The sequence below is a fragment of the Colias eurytheme genome, chromosome 7, assembly GCF_061535395.1.
Source record: "Colias eurytheme isolate Ceu_HAF_F1 chromosome 7, ilColEury1 Martin Lab GWU primary, whole genome shotgun sequence".
In the NCBI taxonomy this organism is placed as follows: domain Eukaryota; kingdom Metazoa; phylum Arthropoda; class Insecta; order Lepidoptera; family Pieridae; genus Colias; species Colias eurytheme.
This window is the reverse complement of record NC_142986.1, coordinates 5,835,715-5,863,626: the sequence shown is the minus strand read 5'-3', so window position 1 is coordinate 5,863,626 and position 27,912 is coordinate 5,835,715. Positions and strand designations below refer to the sequence as shown.

Genomic DNA, 27,912 nt, shown 5'->3' with positions numbered 1-27,912 from the left:
TTTTTTTAATCCTACATCAATATCCTTATTATTTATATTTAAACTGTCCCCATATAATATAATTACAATATTATTCTTATTAAAGCTGAAATGATCCAGTGATTTGATTATATATTTAAATGAACTGTTAGGCGTACAAACATTAGTATTCATTATTTACTGAGATAGATTAGGTTTCGTCGAGTAATATGCATAAACAAAAGCTCATCTATTAAAGTATGTAAAGGTAGGTAGAGCAAAAAAACACAGGTTTGAAATAAAAATACATATATTAATTTTACATCAATATTAAATTACAGCCAACGTAACTATGTAGGTTACAATAATAAAAATATACCTATATAATTTCCATTGAAACAAATAAATAATAAAAACAAGGTATTCTTCCTTATTAGTACACCTAATTCTAAAAATTATCATTGACTATAGAGGGTTGCAACAGCTGAATACCAGGTAACATTTAAAACAATCCACCTACAAGCAAGGGAGAGCTCACTTATATTATTATTATGGAATTTACTCATTAAATCTATAATTAACTAATAATGAGTAATTAAATCGAGGGAATATGCATACAAATTCTAGATTACCCAATTTAAAATTGCAAAGAGAATGTCCAATGCGATGCGATGTCGAGATGAGCCACGAGAGTGATTCTTTTAGGTCTTATAACCAATCTTGAATTCATTTACATATTCCATTGATCATCGATAGCCTAAATTAAAAGGAGATTTGTATTACACTGTTATAGAATAATAGAGTTTGCAGCTAAATTTTTGGCATCAAGCAAAGAATAAGAAATAATATAGAAACTTAAGCTTTGGAATAGACACCAGTGAGATTCGTTTTATGCAATCGTTTCTTTTAATGTATAAATGCCCATCATAAAAGATACACCAGATTATTTTTTTGCTCATAGGAGCACATTACAATTTTCCTTATAAGATACTCTTACACAATTCAATTTCACGTTATGGGCACGTTAGTTCAAAATTAAAAAATCTCACTGGATAGTTAAATAATGTCAGTACATACTTCTAAAATTATACAAATATATACAACAAAATAATACAGTAAACCAAAACATAGCTAACAACAAAACCCGAAGACACGTAGAAGTAAAGAAAGTAAGATATCTACACAATTTGCAAACATAAATGCCCTTTATTATTTCACGTGGGAAATATATAGTTAACGTTAAATATAAATCTTTATTTCGAACTACATTCTTAAAAATCACGAACCTAATACACAAAATACAACGCAACATAAGATCTTAAAATTTGTAAATTCTAACGTTTCATTGGTATATCATTTTTACTTTGAATATAGACCCGCCTATATCAATTGAATATTGTGAAAAGGCGTAGCACCCTTGTTATATAATTTGTAACCAAAAATATGTTATAATTCATTCAGGCCCCAAGGATTTTTCATATTAAATTTTGGAATATAATTTTTATATTCTCTTAATTTTGAAACACTTAACATTCAATCGGTGTAGACAGGCCCTTATATTAGTTTGTTTCCTAAACGTAGCCTCAAACAGCAAGTCCCATCTTGTTTTATGTTTGAGTTGCGTTGGTGCATTCGGTTTAGTCTTCTAATGATAAGAGAGATTTTACTATAATATTCGTACACGGTACAATATATCCCTTTTCACTCAACACACACGTGTTTTTGTATACATCTATCGTCTAATATTATATTTAAAATATGTTACAATGATCCCATTTGTTTATTTTTTTTACAATAAATTAGGTATATTATATTCACTGAATGTCATTATGATGTGTAAATAAATTGGTATAAAATGATTGTGATACAAAAGGTAACTGATAAAATTGATCGTCTCATTAAAATGACTCTTGCAAAATCAGTCTTTATGAATAAATATTTTGAAGTAAATTTCCCCAAAAGCTCAATTTTTGTAAGACGCAGAGGAATAACAACACATTAAAATCAATTCCCGCTGAGATACTTAAAACAACATGAATAAATAATATGGATTGCATACCGTTTATATAAATAGCGATTCGGTACATACAACTACATAAGAAATAATAATTAAAACAATGTGTTAAAAAACATTCATTTTAACTGAGAGTCGTTTAAAATTGTGATGTTTAACTTACTGGTTTTTAATTTTATTCCTTAAATCTAAGCGCTACGTTTGACATACAGATTTTAATTGAAGCAAATTTATCTAACTGATCATAATGGAATAAAGCTGAGGTATTGTAGGGTCCATCACTAAAGGATTTCGCGTATAAAGGTAAAATTTGCCATCTATTTGAATATATATTTAAAATACATACATTACGATTTAGGTATATTTTGTGCGAACATCCAAAATTGATTCCAAAAACATTCTCTCTACTTTTCATTGAACATATAAGTACACGTAAAATGTATAGTCCTAACTATAACACATATAATTTTATCTGAAAGAAACTTATTAAAGGAAAAGTCTGATTAAAGAAGATATAAACTAAAATATATATTAAATGCTTCACTGTAGTACTAAATTATTATAAAGAAGAGTCCACACAAACCACGATAATGTCTATCACATACTCATATCTACGGAAGTAAGAAATTGGGCACAGTCATTTATAAGCCAAAGAATCTATACACAATAATTATGCTCACGGTTTACTTACATCTACTTATTTTTTTATAAAAAGGCATCTTTTATCATTATTATTATCGAACAATAAAACAAATTAGCAAATCAATTTAATTACAAGAAACGTTCTACGACATTAAAAGCAACGGAACGTAACCACACGATTGTTCGAAAATAGAAACGGTCACAGATAACACACGCTACTAATCAGTAAAGTTTGTACTGACAATGACACTACAAGTTCCATACAAAACGGTCCAGCGTCGAGGAACTTCGACCAAACACTGAAGTTGTCGGTTAGCTTTGGTTTTGTGTTTAAATGAGAATCCAAAAGGTTAAGTTAGATCATTTCATTTATTCGGTACGTGTATTTTTTTGGAGCGAAAGTCGTAGATTTTCCTGCAGAAAAGTACTAGGTCTGGTGAAACGGAGGGAGGCAGTTTGGTGTCGTTGGGCGCTACGGCCGGCGTCACCTCGCTCGCTGGTAGCGGTGGGACTATGGATGGCGCGATTGTTATCCCCTCTTCTATTGCTTTTAGCCGTTTTCTATATCTGTAAAGAGATAGACAATTGATATTGAATCGTTTTATATGTAAAAAGTAAAAACATTTATATGTAGAAGAGTAATATATAAATTTTACTTGATAGAATAAGACCGCTAAGACTCCGAAAACTCATAAACTTTTATCATTTTCAATAAAATATTCCTATTACAAATGCATCAAAGTATAGGTAGGTAAATTTAACTACACAGAAAGTACTACTTTATAAAATTACATTTATAAAGAAAGTGACAACTGCTCTATCTTAAAAACAAGTACATACTAGAAAAAAAAGACGGGTTGCACTCCGGGAGTGCCGGCAGAAGTGAAAACTTGATTATTAACGTTCAGCATGTTTGATATTTTGGAATGGTATCCATCTTACGCTTTTTCGATCAGGTCACGTGTCCTGACGCGAGTTTAAGATTTTATACCCAACGCCGCTAAAAAAGTTTTCACTTCAAAAAAACACAATAAAGGCAAGCGCACACTAACCGGCAGTACTCGTTGAACGTGAGCACGTAGCACTTGTCCTCGATGCAGGCGACGGAGTTGGCGTCCTTGTGCCGCGACGCGAACACCTCGTCCGGCGCGTCGCTCGCCTGCCGCCCGCGCTCCGTGTGCTCCGGCCGGTAGTACCACACTAGCGATACCATCATCTCGCCTGGGAATAAATAATAATAAATATTATAGGACATTATTACACAAATCGACCTAGTCCCACAGTAAGCTCAATTAAGGCTTGTATTGTGGGTACTAGGCGACGATAAATATAATATTTAATAAATAATAACACCCAGACCCAAGAACAAATAATTGAGTTCATCACACATATATTTGCACTGACCGGGGATCGAACCCGGGACCGTCGGCTCAGTAGGCAGTTACTTTACCACTGCGCCAACCGCGTCGTCGAATAACAATAAATATTTCAGGAAATGTTTCACAATTCAAAAGGAGAAGTTAACGATATAAAACAGTTTTACTAAATCTGAATTCACTACTGACAAGTGACAGAATAAAACGTACGTGTAGGTATGTCATGTGTGTAACTTGGTGATCACACAGGGCATATAAACTAGATTTATATATACTGGTTTTTGGTAGCGCATCATTGCTTGTATTAAAATATGAACAAGTAAAACCTATGAAAAACATACACAAGAAAGACATACGCATAAATTTCTTTAATATTTTACAAAATTAACTAAACCATAGAATTGCAAAACGCACATCAATATTATACATTATACATGAATTTATTAACATGACAATGAGTATATTTACCATCATCCGGGTTCTCCCACAAGCTAGCGACCCGTGCGACGAAGGGCTGTGCGCGCGCCTGCGAGGCCCGCAGCAGCACGCAGTCGCCGCGCGCCACGCGGTCGCCGCTCGCGTGCGTCATGCGCGACCAGCAGCGCGCCGTGCGGTCCAGACGCGAGTCATTCTGTATATACAGACACATTTTTACGTTATTACTATATTTATATTATAATAGCTGGTGTTTCGAATATGTTTCATTAATGTCATAGAAAATCTTTGTAATTATTGACGTGACAACGTCTTATAATTCGATGGAGCCGCCTGCACGCACGAAAAAACATGATTCATGCGGCGTTACCTCGCTCTGAGGCGTTCCATGTAAGGCTTGAAGTGCGAGCGAGAGCGCGGAACGAACGACAAAGAAGCACAATCGGACGTTGTCACGTTCAACTATCGTCAGTAAACCGACTTTACAGACAACCAATTTTTTTTTTGTTAACTCACTCTGAACAGAACACTGATAATATTGCTCATGAAGTCATGAAGATAATACGATAATCAATCAGTGAAACAAATGCGAAAAATCTCATACTACATTGACGACCATGGAACACCGCATACAAAATTGACGATCATGCCTTTTTTATTTTATACATAATAAAATACTCACATTGAGGTAGACTTTAGAAAGGTAGTAATCTCCATCCCAGTTCCATCCATTGCTCCACCGTGGCGGCGGTCTGGGCTTCAGGTCGGGCGGTGCGAGCGGCGCGGCCACACGCCGCAAGCGCCGCGCACCGCTCCGCCTCCGCCTCGCCCGCCGCTTCAACCCCGGCACCGGCGACGAACAAGCGTCCTCTATCACCAACGCGGCTTCATCAGTTTTAATCACAGTCTTTTTTGACACTAGTAACTTGGCAACTTTCTCTACATTCTTCCCTTTCAGTTCATTCGTCTTCTCCGTTAACTTGCACCGTTTCGTCTTCTCCAGCTGCAGATTGTCATCGATCTTATCTACATCTTTCTCGGCCACTATCTCGTCGATCTTGGCTTGGCGCTTTGATACCAACAGTTTTACTACTTTCTCTACCGTTTTTCGTTTGAGATCACCGTTTACGGTATCGATTGGTAATTTGCTCGGTTGGAGCCCGTTCGTTACAATCTTGTCCAATTTATTAAAATCTGAAATCTGGTTCTCGTTTGATAACTTGTCACCGGTTTTATCATCATTGCTTTCCGTTTTTATGTTTTGAGATTCACAGCTGCTGTCGCAAATATTTTTTGTCACTTCGCAATCAGATATTGTACCAATTTTAGCTTTTTGTGATTTTAATGCTTTTAAGGTTTTAGGACAGTTCTCTGATTTAATATTATTAATTGTTACACTTTCACTCTTAACTTTTGGGAGTTCACAATTGTTTTTAATTATACTAATTGGATTTATATTATATTTTTCACTATCGATATCACTTTTCTCAGTACACTTTTCAATGCTTGCGAGCACTCCACTTTTCTTTTCTTCCTTAAAACTAAGTACGGTTTCGTTAGGGGTACTACTATTTAATACTGATTTTATATTATGTGTTATTTTTGAGTTTACTTTTTCTACTTTACATGCGTTTTTGTTGGCTAATTTTTTCTCTATGAGTTGACTTACAGCTGCAATAGTTTCAGGTGTTACCCCATTTATTGAAGTATTGCTATCAACGACGTTGTTATTGATGTTAAGCGTCTTTTTTGTACAATTTTGTGCAGTGTTTTCATTTGTTACCAAAAATAAAGCTGCAGGATTTAGTTCACCATCCGCTGCGTATCCTTTGACATCTGTTCGTTCAACACTATTTTTCTTTATTAGGTTATCTAATACTTCTGCACTTTTTGTTTTTGGTTTCAAAGATAAATCGTCTTGTGATATATCATTTATTGCGATAATATTTTGCACTCGGGTATCTTTATTTAATGACGTTTCTAATAGCATTTTCTTAGCTTTTGGTTCACTGTTAAGTGAATCAGATTTTCGCTTGGTAGATTTTTTCTCTGAAATTATTTGGGGGGATTTCTTATTTTGCTTTTTTCTTTTTTTGGTTTCTTTTACTTCAATTCGTGGCACATCAGTGAGATCTCCCGAAACCTTTCTGCGCTTTTGTAACTTAACGTGTTCGCCTATTCCATTTGTTTTACAAACGTCTTCAAGTTGCACGTCTTTCATTTCAATTTCTAGTTTGGGCCTCGAATGTCTCCTTTTAATTGGTTTTGCAGCATCTGTAACTATGGCGCCTTCCGTCAATGCTGTCATGCAATTATTATGTTCCTTAAGTGCTTGTGCGTCTATTTTTCTAGACGAGGCGTACGTAGGACCTTCATTTTCTTTCTTTACGTCAACTAGAGGAGTGGACCTTTCGTCTGAGGATGATAAATCAATAGGAGCGCAGATAGGTGGTGATATGGCTAGCACGTCATCGTCGGCTTCATGAGTTTGTGGAGGTTGTTGTGTTAATAGTAGGGCTGTGTCGTCACCAGCCAGAGATCGCCGAGCCATGGCTTTTCCTAGCCTAGCTCGCCTTGGTGCAATGGGTGGAGGTTGTGGTGCACAGGCACCGGCTGAGCCCCTCGCTGGTGAGGGGGGGCCGACGGCTTCAGCAGATCCAGGGAGATCAGCTGTTAATCTTAAGCTGTCGCGGACATCGAATAACTCCCTTTTGGGAGAAGCCCCACCCATGGCCGGTAAGGGACACGGGTGGGGCGCATCGGCTGCTGTGGGTGGTTCAGGTGGTTCCAGCTCTAATGGTGGATCCTGAAACGAAAATAATTGATTTATAAATATGTGCATTAAGACTTATTTTATCACTTCATAGGTTTTAGTAAAATGTAGAGTAGAACCAACTCTTTAGTTTTACATATTATGCTTTAAAATTATGAGTTGTAAATGATTGAACGATTATATTAATAACAAATCTGTGCAATGAAAACACATTTCGTGTGGAATGTTCATAATATTTACATCTGTTGAGCATTAGACTATTATTAACTATGTAGATTATTGTAAAAGTAATAAATGAGTTAATTATCAGCAATGATTTGAATTTTTTATTAGCCATTTGCACAATCAGGTAAATTGTTCATAAATTATTCATATGTTAAATTATATGCATGAAATATTTTAGCCTCTACCTATTTATTATCTTTTACCTTATTTGTGAGATATTTGAACATTGTATTAAAACGTTAAAAAGCTTTAAATAGGTGATAAACCATCACAGTCGCAAGTTATAAAGGTGCGTACACACCTTCCCGCTGCCGTGCGTATCTGCAGCGGAGTCCAGCGTGCACGCCCGCACCTTCGGTCGGAAGGCGCCCCCGGGCGGCTCGAGTGCGGAGGGAACGTCCAAGGGGCCGCCACCGGTCGGGGCCTTACCAGTAGCGGGCCCAATAAGGACGTTTTTTGGACACGCGTTTAATGGGCACGGGCATCCTCGATACTCTGTGAAGAGAAGTAGGAGTAACATAAATGACGCGTTTTATTTAAAGTTATTAGGTGCTATCTACTACTAAGTTCCTCTACTAAGTTGTTGGACGAAAATACATTTTTTATTATGTTTATGATTTTCTTGTTTAAACCGTTCTAGCAGAATACAAATTAAAATAGACACGGTATACGGTAGTTTGTTTCTTGTTAAGTTACTGACTGAGAAATAGATAATAAAGGTAATTTTCATAGAGCGAATACTGAAATAACAAGATCTCGACATTCTGGGAAATTTTAGGAGGGTAATATATTATTACACCACGTGTTAAAGATCTTACATACCTATATTTTGCGTTACACGTGTAACTGTTAGCTGTTTAGTATTCATTATGAAAATTAGCATAAATTTTGAATTAATTATATCAAGCGGTACTGTTGTTACTTACCGACATATGGTATTCTTTGTGGTGAATGTTGGTAGCACGGTGGGGTCCCGTAGTACTGTGGCGGCGGGTACGGCTCGTTGCCGACGCCGACCATCTGAAATAATTGCTAATTCTAAAAAAAACACCAGAATATTCGCAAAGCTGTGCTTAATGGCTTACTATCAACTATTATTATATCAATGAAACAACAAGACTATAATAATTTCTTAGTTGAAACTGTATCGAAATTATAACAATAGATTTGCCCTTTGGGCGAAATAGAAGTTTTGATTAAGAATGCTTCACTGCCCACACCTTTGCGAATTGTGTAGGCGTTAGTTGTATCTTAGTTAATTAAGGCGTTACCCGGCAATTTCGACTATGTTCAACCTCTATAAAGTCTGGTACAACATAAAGCACAATACCGAAAAAAATATATAAAATAGGATGGTCTTTGATCTTTAATTGCTCGCGAGGACTTTTTTCCAAAGTTAATAGATTTCTAGAAAAAAAATGTGCCGTGGTCATCGATTTTTCCGCAAATACTCTATAAACTTCGTAACCTGCTGACTTAGAGCTCTGAAAATTTTATGTTTAATAAATTATCAGTTACACAACAGTCCCTGACGAGGATATTTTGTTTCACTGATTGGTATCTTTTTAAATACAAAATGCGAGGAAAAAAGAAGGTGCAGCGGGAGAGGTTTGAGATCCGTCAAGTATGGTCAAGGTTATTAGCGCATGTATATAAGCCTTAAGAAGTTGATGGTAACGAAAATTTATACACATTTATTAGGTATCTTAAAAATGATCATACATAATATAAAATAATATAATTAATTTTATCAATCTGTGACAAATGCGCTTTAGTTTGGCAAAAGTCAATTTATAATCTATATGTTCTTTGCGTTTGAAAAATCGGTTTAGTGCCCCTTTAATCGCAATGTTATGGAATTTATAATATGTATATATATTTTAAAACAAATCTTTTATTCTTGTGATAGCTATCTTCTATTGTATTTCTATATGAACTTGAATATAAATTTATCAGTATTCGTAAATAGAAATACAAATAGAATTGCCACCATGTAACTTATAAGCTAAAACGTATATCTTACAATCTAGAACATACAATATAGATGTCGCTATAGCAATATCTTAGCAAAAACTGTCAATAAAAATTACATTATAAAGATTTATTAGTAGGAACCCTACAAATTGAAGTTTGTTTTAACATATAGGTCTTCAATTGATGCCATTAGATTTTAAAGTATAGAGTATAAGTATAGAATATAAGTATACTAGACTGTACCTATAGTACTAACTTATATCGGAAGTAAATCGCATTAGAATTGAATTGAATTGTAGATAATTGTATTATTCAAATACAATGGGTCTTTAAAGCCATACTATGAATGTTTTATAACTGAAATACATTTATAATAGTTTTACATATTTTATTTAATATAAATGCCTTGTAGTAAGTATAAACAAATGTTAGTTGCTTATATGCGAACATTTAATAAATCAAAGGCATTTATATGTATACAATATTTAATTTAATACTGTGTCAAAAATTTGGGGCACTACAATATATCAGAATATAGGTATTCGTACAAATTATGCGACAAACTATGTATATTCATAAAACAAAATTCAGTTTGTTATATTTATATCTAAAAAAAACATTAAGAAACGAAACATCTGAAAACTGACAAAGTACAAAGATTGACAAGTCAGTCTCATAAAAATTAAAGTACGAGTAGAGTTTTGAATATAAACAGAAACCTACCGGTGCATCAGGTTGTGGGGCGGCCATGTGGTAGGGCCCCGGGGGCCTGTAATACCGCCCGTAGCAGAGATCTGTGGGATAATACGGCCCATACTGTTGCAGTACCTGTTGACAATTGAAATAAATCAAATAAACTCTCGCTAAAAAAGGAAGAGGCGGACAAAATAAATTGTGTCAATACGTGCATTGGACGTGATCCGACTAAATCGGAGTATTAAGAAAACAGTCATGAAGGGACGAAGGAAATCATTCCGTGCGTCTCAAACTTTACAGGCCAGCAAATGACGTAAATTGAGTTACTCCTGTCATTGGGAATTGTCAATATAATAAATTTGTAGCTATTAGGTTATCTAGAAACAAATGAAACGCTTGAATAAAGAACGTTTTATAAAGAGATGTTGCGGAAGGAACGATCTTTCCATAATAACAAAACATTATTGCCTATTGTTTTCTTATAATTTATGGCATTAGAAAAACAAAATAAAAATAATACGATACGCACATTTTTAAAGTGTTATTGTTAGTCTTGTGAATGTGTTTTTTAGATTATGGTTATTGATTATTATACATGATATAGTGTTTATTTACCAACAAGATATAGAGGCATTTGTAAGTTTTAAGTTGAACTACTTCTGAATAAAAATAATAGTTTAAAAAAACTAAAAAACACGCTTTTAGTTCGGTTTTCTATAAAACGCGTGTTTTTTTTTAACTATTATTTATTTTATCAAATTAGTGTATTGTCATCGGTCCTAAATAAATCTACAAAGTTTGAACGAAATCTGGCCGTTTAAAGTGGGTCAAAATCGCGCCCAAAGAAGTCGGTTACAAACATACAGGTGAAGCTAATAAAAAGCGTGTAAAAATGAGTTATAAATTAAGACAGGATTTCAGTACACTAGTTTGGCCACAAACCACAGACAAATAAAACATCAGATAAGCAATTAAATTGTACCATATTAGTAACTAGCTTTCCGCCCGCGGCTTCGCCCGCTTTGTTTAACACCTAATAAATTATTTGCCCTTCCTCTTGAATCACTCTGTTAAAAAAACCGCATCAAAATCGGTTGCGTAGTTTTAAAGATTTAAGCATACATAGGGACAGAGACAGCGACTTTGTTTTATACTATGTAGATAGATAGTGATACTTACAGGTGGGTGAGGCGTGTGGTAGTGTGGTGCTGGGTGGTACCTCGTGAGCGCTCGTTCTGCTTCAGCACTGCTTTCTTTAATCAGGGGCCCCGCTGGTTGGTAGTATCCTGGAGACAACAAAATAAACAATAATTAAAAAACATAAAAAAACAAATATGACTTATATTGTACTATTAAATATTATACATTTGTATGATCCCTATAGTAAAAACTTTTCTTGGCTTGAAATTGATGTAAGTTTGTACCTAAGAAAAACGTAGGCGAAGATTTGGGTTTAATAAAATTATCTCTAAGAAATACTGACGGAAAAATTATAATCCCGAAAACCTTTTGTAATCGGGTTACGAATGTACATGTTGATCCGTTTATTCATAGTTTAATATTCAGAGTACCTCTTGATATTTGACAAGAATATGAGACTTAGTACATTTATAAGATATACTTTTCTGTATAAAGATTTTGTATGCAAATGTACGAGTATTTATTGTATAGAATAATTTATGACATTACTTAGCAAGTTGTTATTTGCATTAAATTGTTATGATGGATTTAATAAACGTTAATGGAGTCGATATAAAATACGAGTTTAAAGCAATTAAGAGATTCACTTAGCTGCAATCAGTGCTTAGGATCATTAATATTTAACACGCTACACGGCGTTACATAAAAGCTGACAAATTCTAAAAGCTTCCAGTTATCGCGTTCAGTGCGATATCTAGCAAATGGCAATTCAAGCAGAAAACTGTTTAACATTCAATAAAACGCACTTCACCGTCTGACAGAGGTTTTCCGGCTTTAAGGGCTCACTATAACTTTATCTATTCAATAGAGCAATCTAGTGCTTATCTGGTATCCGTTAGCATTAATACATGCTAATTGAGCCGGCGTACGTCTGCGTCGGAACTCGGTAGCTATCGTACAACAATTAAAAATAAATTACGCTTTCGTATAATTAAATGTGAAGTTAACAATGCGATTTCGTTATGAGTTTATTGTGTCTGCAAAATTTAAATATAATAGAAAACTATTGAATAATCGACTCTATAGCTAATAGCTACAATCATTTTCAATAGGCAACAGCCAAATAAGTACTGAATATACAATCTTGAAATCTTTTCATGCGAATCCATGAATTTTATGCATAATTTTTTGTTGAGAAAATTATCCAATATTGTAATTTATTTAAAATTAATAGGTAGATTAAAAATATAAAGTTTAAATAGTGCGTAATACTTACATTTATAATTCCAAATCGGTCTAACTAGAACAACATAAACCCTTCCATGAACTAATCAAAAACAAAAGCCAGCTGTACAACAGGTATTGACAGGCAAACAATGTGAATAGTACAATGAGGCCTTCTAATATAACTTTTTCTAAGTATTGTAATTTGTTAATGTTTTCTTTGTGTTTAAATGTTTCGTCAGCTATTTAAGGGTCAGCAACGGATGTGGTCGCCCACCTCCGTTTGATATGGAAGCACATTAAACAACGGCATTCTATTGCTCTAAATGTTTTTATTTACTTTGAAAACAATCTGTTTATCTATAAAATGTACATGACTCTAAATTATAATAGTGAAAACAAACTAATATACTGTGTACAAAGTTCGTATGTTTCAGTAATCGTAAATATTGCTTCAGTGAATTAAAATAACGGCACCGATTTGGGTAAAATTCGATACACATTTCGCTAATATAATGTAAACAAGGTCGCAGGATTAAACTACATAATATTATATGATAAGATAAATAAGGTAGTATGATAAATAACAGCTGTTGTATATAATGAGGGTAGGTATTATACGTGATTTCTAAACAAGTTATAATTGATGAATCCGATTGAATAATTTATAAACTAATAAGACAACAATTTATTTTCAGTACATAAGGGAAACTAAATAAAAATAGTAATTTTATGATTATTAGTATGTCACGACCATTGCTAGAGGCTATATAATGAAGCCGATTTAAATTTAGGTATTTATCTGTGCTAATTTACGTGAATGATGCTGCGTGGGATGGAACTATCTCGTACATCAAAACGTTGAATATATTTTTCATCTAACAAATAATTTAAAACGACTTTATGAGCCTCTCGTTACACGTAGGTTAATAAATTAAACACAGGAAATTTTGTCAAGGGACTTTTAAATTTGAATAAATAATGAACGAAGTTATTTTATAGAATTAAATACATTTTTCCAAATTATTATTTTGAATCACATAACCGGTTTGTCAACTTTTTTATCTTTATTACAAAGCACAAGGTTTAGGATGTCGTTTGGCGCGATTTAGGCGGCCATAAAATGTTTATTCGGATTATATTTCAATTAATTTGTCTTAAACGTTTATATTACGGATTAATTTGTATCATTCAATGAATATATTACCGCAAAACATACACGTGGAATATTGTGTAATACTTTGAAAAAAATATGGAGATCAGGTGTGATGTAAAGATAAGGATGAAAAAAAATTACGTAGGGACATAGTTCAGATATATGTATATGTATATTAAAAATAGTTGAGGTTTTGTTAGTAAAAAACCGACTACTACTAACCTAACTTATTACTTATCTTAAGCTTAATCCTTAATTTTTGATTAGTTAAAATTCTATATCAAAAGAAAAGCATATTTTAGGGATTATTTTTAAAACATTTATGTAATTATTGTTTCACAATATTATCATATCGTTTAATTTTTACAGTCTGTTTTCAATTTCGTATACAATAAATGCTCTAAATATTTTAGTGTATGCGCTTTCACCGCATTTGCGGTAAATACAATATATTTTGTGGTCATAATCACTTCCGATTTTACGACATTTTCATTCAACCGCTATCACGATTTGATAACTATACACAAGTTTTTGATGCTATATTTTGAACATAATTTTATGTGGGTCTGTGTGTAATATTTATAAAGTTAACAAATATATTAAACCTACAAGACTTATTCTTATTCGGTCCTATTTTTTAATCAATTGTAGAGTCATTATAGTCAATTTATAAATAAAAATTCCTAAAAGTTATTACATGTTTTTAAATATTTTAAACAAACGAGTAAAATGGCATGGTTGGTTGTTATATGAGCAAACAAAAACAAAAGACTTGCTAACTCTTTTAAATAAACAACGTTTTAATAAACAAGATAAAACTGTTAAATTAGAAACGCTAATGCAATTACAATTTAGAACAACGCCATAACACAAATACTCATACAATGAGTGATGTTAGTTCAAGCTTAGGCCGCGTGGCGCTAGTGTGCCGCATTACCGTTATTTCGCATAGAAATCGTGCGAGGGCGGGGAGGCGGCAATAACTTGGAGTACTGCAGCTCATTTAATTTGCCGAATTTCTACTTGGAAAATATAGTTTGCTCAAAAATGTTTAGATCTGCATTTAGTGTTACGTAAACGGAATTCGAATGCAGCGCTATTACAGCAATAAAAGATAAAGAACATTCTAAAGTTTTTCAATTACAAGCACGATTGAACACCTCTGTTTAGATAAGACTGAGAGACGAGAGTGGTCGGTTCGGATTGTCGTAAGTTGTTGAAAGGACGCAGCTAATTGGCTACACGCGAGTTCTCTTGTTTGATCCGATAAAGGCTCTAATGTACCGAATGTAGGTACGTATACGTTTTAACAGACATACAATGTGCATTATAAAATGTTGTCTGCGTACCTATTCCCAATTTGCATATAATTAAATTGAAATAAAAGAAAATTAATACATTCCTTTAGCCGTGGACCGTGGTATAATCAATTAAAGAGACAAACCACCGAGCATTATAATATCAACTACGAATTAATATTATTCATCGATACCTTCGTTAAAACGTAAGGTGTAATTTTGATGCAACTCAATTAATATAGTAAATTATGGATAGATAACTATTTTAACTTCAATTATATCGGCGTCATACTTTGATGCATTTCAAAAACCAATTTACGAGCGGACTATGGCGGTCACCTGTTCGATCATCAGCTATTTATTAAGATTACAATCACTTCATTAAAATAATGCTGGCTAAAACAAATTAGATTAATAGAAACAGATAAGTATGCATTAAGGCGTCATAGATTGTGGAGACATGACCATAAATAAGCAGGTGCATCCGTAATACTCGAGAGGAGCTTAATGATGTGGACTGTGGAGTGAAAGAAAGATTGTGAATAACTACAAGTATGTACCGCGTACATTTCGTTGAAGAACATGTGTAAGGAGTATTTAATATAGAAAATGTAGCCTTAATAAACAAATGTAGAGTCAAAAAAGTTTGTTGTCTGAAATAGATTTATCGTCTAAACTCCGCGTACCAACCACACCTAAACATATCTTCAAATACTTCTTCATTACGTATACATAGCTTCAATCAAAGTTAAGTTCGGGATCCGTTCTTATTTATTGTACAGCAGTAAAGCTCCGAATTCTCCGTTGAGGTTGAATATATAGGCAGTTGCCAATTAACGTCTTATTTATGAACAATGAATGTTTGACATGAATTAAGTAGCAATTGAAGTGGGTAATTGCGGCGAATTATATTTAAAAACATTATTAAATAACCTGGAGAAGCTTTCCTCTCACAATTTATAGCGACACTTAAACAAGTTTTTTAAGGATTAATTTACGGTTAATGAACATTTAACGTTCCCAGAATGCACCGTGTAACTTATCGAGCATTAAAATGACTGCTACTGGCGATAAATCACCTTCTTAAAGTCGTAAACACGTATAAAACAAATGATCTATTTTCGTATCATTCGCATTTTATATAGTAGAGTAAATGAAATCACAATTTGCTTCACAAAACTCGACCTAAAATACACGAGTAGTTTGCCTTGGTCCTTTATTCGTCGCAGCTGCTGTAAGGGGGTTATTTTCGAAGCGACTTTTTGCATTTATTTATTTATTTACCGGTTTCATTGTGTTGTCGGAGTATCTTCTGAGAAGTATTTGGTTAAATGTTATTGTAAGATCAAATACGGAGTATAAGTTGTAAGGCCCATTCGTAAGTATTGTAATTTTAGAGTGCGTATCGAGCAACGTGATAACAAAGTTATGAAACGTACTTTAAAATGCATTAATTTTAGACTGGCAGATATGAACTCACAATAAAATAACTTTAGTTATTTACTAATAGTTCCTAATGGGGTGAATACTAATGCATTATTTTTAACGAAACTGCAACATTTTCTGTTACAAATACGTAAACAAATTATAAATTATGAAAATGAAGCGCGATTGCGGTTCTTTATAACAGTTATTTGTTATATCAATTAATAAACTGGTAAGTTTTAAAGCAATTATTATGTTAGTAATAAATACGTTCGTGTTTAGAAGCCGTAGAAAGTAACAACTTTTATAGCTTGTCGTCATAAATACAACATTCTTTCGATGACGGTTTATTTGCTAAGATATCATATTATTTTTGCATATTTCTAATAAAAAAGTATGTTTTCGATTTTATCTTTGGAGATTTCATCTTTTACGTAAGTATGTTTTTTGTGTAAATTTATAATAGCTAAGGTCATAACATAATAGAATGATGTTGTAAAAATATACTCCTATCAGATTCTGAGATGCACTCGGCATAAATTTTTATAGGTTACAAAGAAAACATGCTTTATGAAAAATACAAAACGGATATACGCCAATTAGCATTCTCCTGTTCAGTTCACTTCAAGGAAGTTTTAAAGGCTAAGAGATCAAAATGATCGCACAAGATAAACGCTCTTGACATTAAGCTGCTATTTAATATTTTATACGCGTTAAAAAATATAATTGTGTAACGTTAATCTTTAATTGAGGGCCCTCTATATGCAAATGTCATTTAAGTGTTATCATTATCGGGCCGTGTCAAAATTATTATCGTATTACTGCGCTAATTGCGTTGTATATATATGCGTTAACCGTTGACGCATCTGACGGTTGTTGAGTATGAATAAATCTTAAGATATGCTATTAAAAAGTGTAGCGTTCAAAGCATATAATCTGTGAGCAAACACGGCCGTGTAGATACTGGTTACTAACTGTTCAATTAGCGACACGGAGCGTGCAATTAGGCCCGCCGCACGGAGCCGCAAAAAGCTCGGCGTTTGGTATCGCACTTACGTTAGATAATCTCATACACCGATTGCGGTCTCGTAGACCCCCCCACTCGCGCACCTTAATATCTCATTTTATATAATTACGGTGTCAATCTCGTTGATAATTTTGTTTTCGTAATGCATTTACTGCCGAGATATCAAACGTGTTTCTAATAATTATATCGGTATTTATTGAACGATGAAAACTATAAGAAATAAAATGTGATCCGTGTGTACTAAGCTAATATTGTCTGTGTAATCTTACCTCCAAATGTTTGTCTTAAATATTTTCAGTACACATTGTTTTCGTAGAAACTTAATCTGTTTTTAAGATAGCAATAGAATCGATAACGGTAATGTATTTAGTATGAAGATACGGTAATTTTAACGTCTATTAAAATGTTAACAAAAAGTAAAAATGGCTTTTAGTCGTTTTAGATTTGTAACGGTAGCGCTGGTTGCATATTAATGTATGGACCACCAAAGCTGGAACTAATCTTAAACACTTCTAATGAATCACTAACGTGAAGCTTTCGACTTTTTCCTAAATTGACTATTACTTTCATTTATATTGTTATTTTTCGTTCGTTCAAAAGGGATTTATCTAAAATATTTCATACAGTTGAATTTTATTACAACGGAGTTATTCATTCAAGAAGATTATATAAATAACACTAAAACACAAAAGTCGGCAGGACAATCCTTATCTAGATTCTATTTTCATCCTTTTAATGCCACAAAGAGTTAATAATTTACAAACATATACGAGTCTTCGCTTGACTACTAACCTATTTTAAGTCTTAAATGTGTAACTCATATTATCTATACTAATATTATAAAGCTGAAGAGTTTGTTTGTTTGTTTGAACGCGCTAATCTCGGGAACTACTGGTCCGATTTGAAAAATTCTTTCGGTGTTAGATAGCTCATTTATCGAGGAAGGCTATAGGCTATATATCATCACGCTACGACCAACAGGCGGAAGCCACGGGGGTGAAACCGCGCGGAGCAGCTAGTATGTTATATAATTAGATTTATGCAAATAGTTGTAACATTATTTAACATATTGATTAATTTACAACCTTGCTTTTTTAAACCGTATAAATTATTTTGACGTCGTTTTATAGGTATGAATACACCTATAGGTGGTATATAATATGTCGTTTAATCAAAATTTCATAATAATTTATATGTTAATTCATGGTTGTTGTAAAGATAAGAAGGATATCTTTTAAGTTCACATAATTTCATTCTTTTTTGCAAAAACTATTTAAAATATAGCACGTATTAGTACCTCAAATAGAAGACAATTTTATTATAACTATAATTCGTAGTTCTATTCCAATAAGTCACTTTTCATTTGTTTTTCATCATAAAAAATTACTGCTCTATCAAATATGTAAGCACCATAATATGTTGTAAGTTTTAAAAACAGCCTTCCTTATCAATCTTCACAAGTACGCGTGAAAAGCGATACTTAATAGTAAAAAATACTGATCGGAATTTGGAATTTATGATTGAATTAATGTGAGTTTAGAACCGTGCAGAGTTCCTTCACACTACTATTGTTTGGCCGTGAAACAATTGTTATCGCAAATTGCGATCGCGCAGCCCGCGACGAATACTGAAGCGGAAGAAATTCACTTATGCATTATATTTTTCACTTATTTATAATGTTTTGCGATAACCATATTATTAATAGATTTTATTTTTAATTTTCCTCATTTATTACTTTTCTATTTTAGGCCAGATAAGGGTCTAACCTTGGTGCATTTCGCTACGTATTAGAAATGTTTTGTAGACTTTTTTGGCGGAACAGTGATGAGTTATTACAGTAATTAATAAGGTTTATCTGTAGAGATAAAAGAAGATACTGGGAATGATTAGATATAACCGACTTTGTTCAAATTATTAATTTTCTTCTGTCTGGTTTTATGAGAATATTATTCTAATATCATCAACAAATATTTCACAAGGAATAAAGTATACTTTAAATGAGTTAAGTTAATTGCTTTGATACAAATAAATGTATGGAATTCACTTTTTATACCTATATCATATCTTGGATAATTCGATAGCTATGTCACTTATGTCGCTTACATTGAATTTTGTTTAAATAAACAGTAACTAAAGTAATGTTGCGTCAAATGTTATTAAATTGAACAGCCAATTCGCTATATCGCTAGCGTATGTATTTATCCGAGTATTTATACAGTCTCATTTACATAACTAGCTTGGTTTCGAGCGCGATTGATTTTGTACTGGACTCACTGGGTTATATAGAAAATTAATTAATAGTTTTTGTGTTAACCACACGCAAAGGGCGGTAAAGAAACATTGTTATCGATTTATATCAATATTAATTTATGTATAAAATGTACAATTAGTATAATCATCTTAAAATAGCTTTGTTACGTTTTGAACAACAACTTCTAGAGATGGGTATCTAGAAGTTATTTTTATTACTTACTTTTAAACGTGTTCAAAAATGGCGAATTTTAAACTTAAAATAAAATACCTATTAATAATTTATATGATAAATTTTCCATTGCAAGAAACAGGATAAAAAAAAATCAAAGTTAATTAGTGTTATTCAAAATGTTACATAGACTTTCTATTGTGTAGTTTTTTTAATTTATCTATAAATATTAACAATTTATTCAGTCTTCCATAGACATACTTACTTTTAAGCAGATATAAAATATATTACCTATTTATACATAAGGATTATATATTGGAAAATTATTTATGAGAAGAAAATATAATTGCTAACGATTCTATACTATACGGATGACTTCATATTAACGTATTGTATAACTTTAAACGTATTTACTATTTTATACATTTATTTATTATAGATTAATTGTTTTTATAGGAATTAATTATTTGTTATTTTTATAAGTCAATGATGACGTATTGTTATGGCCTGTTAGCGATATTTGTAATTATATAGTTTATAATCATAGGTATTATGTATAATATGTAATACAGATACTTATACTACTTACATATTAATAAATAAATATACATTACTTTTACTCAATTTTATGATATTTCGATATTATTAATGGTAATAAATCAATCAATCTTTAAATAATTTTGCATAATAATGCTTACCTATTTTATACATAATATTACATACTTATCAAATATAATCCAACAATGATAATTTACCATAGTCTTGGCGTATTTTATGTATCTAGTAATAGCCCTTGTCTTATAGATATAATAAATTTAGCAAAGAATAAGCAAGCCAAAACGGGTAATGAGTATTTTAATAAAAACCATCGGATTCTCTATATGGAATTGAGCAATGAAGCGTCATATTTTTTGCTACGAGGGCAAAACCTTAATTGATGTTTTATTCAATTTAAAGTCAAATAATTGAAAACGATATTAATAAGTGACTAAAAGAGATATGTTCAGATAAAATCTATATATGAAGCCTGATATCCTTGTATAATATAAAACGTGAGATCATGGTGAAATCTGCTGTTGGATGTACGTAAAAACATTCAGTCAACGACCGCAGCTATGACGTAATATATAATGTCTCCATGAGATTGGGCGTTACTGTTAATTTTTGGCGTTTTATTAAATATTTGTTTAATGATCTGGAAGCGTAGCTCTGATTTAAATATGTACTTTAAAAATCTATAAATAATTAAACTACTTTCTTCAAGTATTCAGATAAGTGGAATCCGCTACGAGGTCAGAACCTCAATCGCTATTCGCTTTTGAGTATGTCAGTAAAAACAACAGATATTTTGGGACGATTAATCGCCTATTTACCACGAATACAGTTTTGTTAAACAAAATTACGTTAACGGATTATAATTTTGAACATTATAAATAAATTTAAATGCTGTTAAATCGCTATTGCAACAAATTAATATTATGAAAAATACGTTTAATACGTATGATGATTATTAATAACTCAAATGTTTTATTATTTTATACATAGGTACAAACAAGTCTGTTAAAGATTCATTGAATTCAAATTCCCAAAGAAACAGACACAACTTATTGAATAATGTACTTCCCGCCATTTTTTATAAAATCATCGTGTTTATTTTTTGCATTCATACTAGAGTCAAAGAGCGTATTTGTGAGGTCGTCGTCCTCGGATAGACGCGATGGATTCATTATTTTTTTCACTTTTTCGCCGCTCTCGTGCATTACCCCCGTCTTTCAGTTAAGTTCCATAGATAATAAAGGCTACAGATTAAAAATGCTTTCGGAGTACGTGTGGACAGATCTGTGAATAAAAATATTTGGCACTGGGTCAACTTTTCGTTTTTATTACCGACGCAAAATATACTGAAAGGTCGATTAATTACACGCGATGGTACTTCGTGTAATAAATATGTTGTAGAATAGTGGATAAATTATTGCGTTGAACTGTGTTACATTTTTAAAAGTTGTTTATCAAAAAGCTTGAAACGTAAATCCCCTCATTAGCATATGTTGAGATATTTCTTTGCTACTGTATGTAAGCAATAAATTATCAAGAAAAAAGCGTTTAAGTGTTTTTAATTAGGGTGAATTTAAATATAGTATTTTTAATAAGAAAAGAAAAAAATATTGCTTAAATACAGAGTACAAGTAAATCGCACAAAAACCTACAATCTATAAACTTTTATAAGAGTCGCCAAATCATTTAAACGATACACAAGCCAATCCATGAAAAGTTCCTAATAGTTTACCTGTACGCCTATATATATCTTATAAATATATAGCATATTTAATTCACATTTATTTTACATAAAAACTAGTTTTATAAAAAGCTTATAAATGTCGTCATTTGTCTGTCAAACCGTTAATAAATGTCATAATAGTATAGGTGTTAGCCGAACGGCGGCAAAAACTTGTAGCAAGCTTGTTTTAGCCGTTCGCACGGCGAGGATTCGGACAACTCAACGGATAATGCGGTCGACGTTTAGTTGATAATTAGTTTTTGCTGTTCAGGTGGAAGCTTTTATGGATTATTCAATAAGTTTTGCTGTATTAGCTTGAAATATTGTTAAGTTTGTACGTATATTGAGCAGAAGATGCAGATTATGGTTTTAATCTAAATCCGTGACCATTAAAATATGTAGTAGCAAAGCTTTCGTTACAAGACCTCTTGGTACCATGAAAATAAATAAATAAACAGATAAAGATATCATAAGATTAAATTATTAACATTGCAAACTTCTTAAAGCACTATCTGAATATCAGTAAAGGAAAACAATAAACTAATTAAATAGATAGCAAAATGTTTCATATAATTTAATATAATAATCTGCTGTGAAAATTAAACATTTTCCGCCACCGGCAAATATTGGCTTAAAATAAAATAACAACAGATGAGCTTATCAAAAACTTGTTTTACTACAAATAAAACGCTTGGCATTGTTGATGCAATTTAAAGCGGAGTGTAGCTAGGTACATAAATAAAGTTAATTGTATCGTCAGCAGCATCGTTCGCACCCCTGTGACCTTGAGCGAGGGAAGGGTTGGCCCCTCCAACCACAGATTACATATAAAGTGAAATACAGAATGGTACAGATTATACCCGAGCCATATTTAATATTAGATGTCTTGGAAATTTAGTTATGCAACCTCGTTGTACGTTATTTATTTTCTTTGGACATTATAAACACCTATAAATGCAAATTTACCGTTTTTTCAATTCTTAACTGTGAGTACTTTTTGATCAGTGATAATTAAATTTGCTTGCATTCATTTCAATAAAGTAAAGGGCAAGCAGAAAGTTTTTATCTTAAATTTTATAAGACATTTTCATGTTTACTTTATGTAACGTACTACGTATTTACGTAATAAAAGTTTTCAGAAGCCCGTTAGGATATGACTTTTTTGCGTTACATTACTATCTTGTTAATATTGATATATTTATTTATTATGATTTATGTAACGATGTGATTGAAATACAAATGCATATCATAATTCTAAAGACCAATTTAAACGCCATTTAAAAATTGAAACGGCGTTGATGAATACCAAAGTATCGGAGGGTGCTTTTAATAAGCCACAAAGGGTGCTCAACGATGACGCAATAGACCAATAAATGACGTCACCATGCACTAACAACGTAAAAACTATAAAAACTTTATCTCAGTTATTTTATCCAAAACTTGTTTTATCTATTGTCACTTTATTATTAGCTGTAATTTCTAAATCAAGGCCGATAATAACGATAAGATAAACAAATGTTCAATTTTCTCATAAATTAATAATCAGATGTTTATATATCTTTCCATAATGTAATGAATGTACATATATGCAGATTTAACTAGACGATAGGGTAGTACAATTCTCGATTCGTAGTTTTTACCTTTTTGTGTAAAAAGTACTGCGAAATTAAAGTGTGAAGTTCAGTTAGTATAAATGAAAGTCGAATGAGATTTAGCTTCAAACGTGTGTGGATGAAGGGGAATAGTTTCGAGTCACAGTTTATTCGCTCGCTAGGAAACATCTAGAATATATTGCCAATACGGTCAAATTTTTCATGGCTGATATTGTGCCATGAATAACGAATTTTTGTAGCTAAAGTACTAGTAGGATTTGTGTAGGAAAAGTTTTAAAATATCTCCGTAGACACGTAATGTGAGAACTAAGCAAGGGCTTTTATTTTTCGGATAAAATGAATTAATCGTCACTATGCAACGTAGCTTTACAGAATTTATCATTATGACATTTATGCATTGGAATAATTTCTACGATTATATATAGGTTACAGATCGATCTTAAATAAAGAATCACAAAGGAAAACAAGCCTCGAAATTGGTTTATGCTGAAAAAACGTTGAAAACAGGCCAGACTCGTCAACTGGCAGGCGAAATGAGATCTTGAAATGCGGTCGGTGCGTCCTACTTCGGGGGGCATGATTATGCTTATAAGCTTTTTCATAAATTAGGAACTCAATATTTACAATTGCTCTTTCATTTGTTCAAAAAGTCTTGTATTTTTTTTACATTGTCTATCCGATTCGATTTAAAAAATAGAAGTTTATAAATACGCGTGGTTGTGATGGTTTTATAGCATTGTTTTAACATGAATCATGTTTACAATTTTAAAATACTTTCCTGTTTTGAGAATACCAACACGTTTTTAATTTTTTGAAGAGAATGTTCACCAAAAAATTTTAATGTGTACAAAATTTCGTGTATTTTATTGAGTTTGAAACCTCAAAACCTGTTAAAAGTAAAAAAAAATTAAGATACATATAACTTACAACAACTTCGTTAGTGCCTCTTCGGGGCCCAATTTCCCAAATAGAAATTAATAATTTTGATACTAAATAACGATTTTATTCCTACACCAAACACAGTCTACGATTGTATTTTAAATTAATATTCTCACACGTTTCCTATGTTATGTTTTTTTTAATTTCATTATAAACTATAATTAATTTAATACCGCGTTATTCAAACTTAGGGGAACTGACCAACCGTTTCCGATTTCTTTTAAATGTTTGAATTCGTATTGCATTCAGCCTTGAAGTTTTTGTCAATCTCACATTTGTTCAAATACGCGTTGCCTTCATCAACTTGTTTAATATTTGCTTACATTGCCATTTTTATTATTTTAACCTAAACTAAGAATTGCGTGTAATAGTTAGTTGTATTCTGATATTACCATTATTTAGTTCTCAGTTAGGCTTTATGTGTGTCTGTTAAAATGTAACGGATGCATAGTATTTCTACAAGGCAATAAACACAATATACTTGGGGAAAAGAACTGTAAGTAAACGTAATTAAAATACCACACGACCTGTTCCAAATATAGAGTAAGTATAAAAGAAAAATGAACTCTGTTTCATTACGGTTTAATTATACATTATCTCGTAAGATTGATACGCATTAGGTACAATCATCAAGGCTGCTTTGCGTTCTTTTAATCGCAGTAAAACTTTTATTGCCTTGTATACAATAAGCAGCTGTAACCTCTAAAAACTTTATGATATTATCATTGATTTCATTCGGAATTATTAACTTTTAAAATAATAAAATATACTCTTCGAAATTCGGAAACACATAAATACAATTGGTTAATTATCTTCTTCCTATTTAAATAAATGCACTAAGTTCGTTAATAGAATATCCAAGAATACGATAATTTGTGCTTATAATATGTCAAGTTCGTGACTACGCCACAGTTTAAGTCCTATGAACCCACAATTACTTAGCCAAATGTATGTACTGGGTAAATAAAGTGGGTTAATATATCTCCTACGAAGACATAGAGTGCGGTCGAAGATTATTAAGGTTATTAGAAGGTCAGCGATCTCTAGCTGTATCTATGTTAATGGAACAATGGCCATCGAAATCAGATATTTCTATTCCTATATAATTAAATTTCGAAATGTCACAATTAGAAATTATGTTCTCTTGTTCCATAATTGTGAAATAACCAGTTATAAAATTAAAAATACTGACGATCTAAGAAAGTATGTTTGAGTAAGTAAGTTCTTATATTATGTGTCTTAAATGGTTCGCAAACGATGAAAAGGAATACAAATTTGTCTTGATAATACAGTTTCATCATTTGTAAGCAAATATTTGTATATTAAGCAGGTATTGCGCAAATAAAGATAATTCATTGCGAACCTTTCGAAATCATTTACATATTCGTATCCGTCGTCTGAATGAAAATTTTTATGCAGTATCATGTTATTCCTTTTTCAGACCTAATAATTTTTAACTGTTAAATGCTTTTTTCTTTACGGCAAAAAATCATAAGTATTATAAGTATTATTACAAGCTTTCCGTGTAAATACCTTATTGAGTGTATATGACAGATAATTAATTAGTCCCATAAATTCCAATTGATTAATAAATTATTTTATAGCATAAATCACTTAGTATGGAAGTTTTGTTTTTAACCGACTTCAAAAAAAAGGAGGAGGTTATCAATTCGGCCGGTATGTTTTTTTTTTTTATGTATGTACACCGATTACTCCGTGGTTTCTGAACCGATTTACGTGATTCTTTTTTTGTTCGATGCGGGATGGTGTCGAATTGGTCCCATAAAAATTTTATTCGGATAGGCCCAGTAGTTTTTATTTTATGAGCATTTTTGTCTGTATTTGTAAATGTTGCAAGTGCAAGTTTGAATTCGGTTGTTTTTATTAACGCAGTTATTGACTTGTAACTTTTTGCAGTAATTCAATTTTATATAAAGCATTCTTTCAGATTAAAAATCACTTGTATCTAACAAACGTCGCGCACCTAACCTTGTAAGGGTAATGGAGCCGATAAATTTTTATGAGATAAACGTAATTACATTTCATTTAGAGTTAATAAAGTAGATACTAAAGGGATATAACGTTGTACGATATTTCATATAATATTGATGGATAATTTTGTATTTCCAACGAAATTGCGTTCATAATTTTATCGGCATCTTAGCTTTACCATACGTGGCGTTTACATAAACATGACAAGTCGAATGGGAGCTTAATAATTTACTGGGCACATATTGCGAGCCTCCTTGAACTAGAATTCCGGACCACAGACTGATAAGCGGTCTAGATACATATTATAGCTTAGTTATTTTATACCGTTGTGATATATGGTGACATTTGTTGTTGTTTTATAGCGATTTAATTTGCGTTGAAATTTATTGTGCACAAAAGGTCAATGTTATTAAAATGTTGAAAGGAGATATATTTAATTGCAATAAAGGTGTGGTGATGATTTAAAAAATTATGTACATAACCTTAAAATAAATATTTCCTTAATTGACAGAATGTGTGATTGTTAATACTTAACATATTTTACTTTATTAGTGCCTACTTACTGCGGTTTACTGGCGTATGCGGAAGCCTAGATATGATGTGCCTGTGGAAGCAAGGAAGTTTTAATTATATATTAAACGCTATATTGGACAATGTTAATAAAATGTCATCACGTCCTTGCGTTATTACGTCGACAGCTAGTGAGTATTTTACGTCATGTGCCACCAGGCAACGCTATAAAAAAGTATTATAAATTCAAAACGAGTGTCGAAGTGCCAAATCCTTATGGGCCGTGAATTTAAAGTCGCCCCTGTGATCTTTGTGTGTTATTAAATTTTATTTAGTTTTAAGTGTCAACCTTGACTCGTGTTACAGCGAAATATATCAGTTATCATGCATTGGGTACATGTTTAATTATTTTTTGAATTACGTATATAATTATTGTGAAGATGGAATTATTATTTTAAGTAGGTAGGTACCTATGTTATTTTTCACTGGAATTGTGTTTCATTTTCAAATATATATGAATAATGTTTCTTTACATTTACTTTACGTAATATTTACAACAAAGGCGTACTATTTAACAAATATAGTAAACCAATAATGTGTATTCAAAACCTATATTTATATTGTAAACATCGTGATCATTTCCGAAGTCCAGCAAATATTCCGCTATTATCAGTATAATCGCGGTAAACTTTCACAATAATAATTAATATAGCAGTGATATGAGTTAATTGTTTCGTTTGGATTTGGTTTTTCGTATCGCTTATCAGTGCAAAAAAATGTGTTTTGACTATCATT

At 32.1% G+C, this 27,912-nt stretch overlaps 1 protein-coding gene across 2 annotated transcripts in view; it reads right to left on the bottom strand.

The window, feature by feature from the left end:
• Positions 1 to 250: 250 nt before the first annotated feature.
• Hers (Histone gene-specific Epigenetic Repressor in late S phase) overlaps positions 251 to 27,912 on the bottom strand; it is a 164,532-nt gene continuing 136,870 nt past the window's right edge. For both annotated transcript variants that reach the window (XM_090104114.1, XM_090104115.1), the window contains 8 exons: positions 11,273 to 11,379; positions 10,121 to 10,225; positions 8,350 to 8,443; positions 7,725 to 7,918; positions 5,108 to 7,231; positions 4,459 to 4,621; positions 3,667 to 3,835; positions 251 to 3,181 (listed from right to left, as the gene is read on the bottom strand). In XM_090104114.1, the coding sequence (XP_089960240.1) occupies positions 2,980 to 3,181; positions 3,667 to 3,835; positions 4,459 to 4,621; positions 5,108 to 7,231; positions 7,725 to 7,918; positions 8,350 to 8,443; positions 10,121 to 10,225; positions 11,273 to 11,379 (3,158 nt within the window). In that variant the 3' untranslated portion in view covers positions 251 to 2,979. The remainder of the gene's footprint in view (positions 3,182 to 3,666; positions 3,836 to 4,458; positions 4,622 to 5,107; positions 7,232 to 7,724; positions 7,919 to 8,349; positions 8,444 to 10,120; positions 10,226 to 11,272; positions 11,380 to 27,912) is intronic.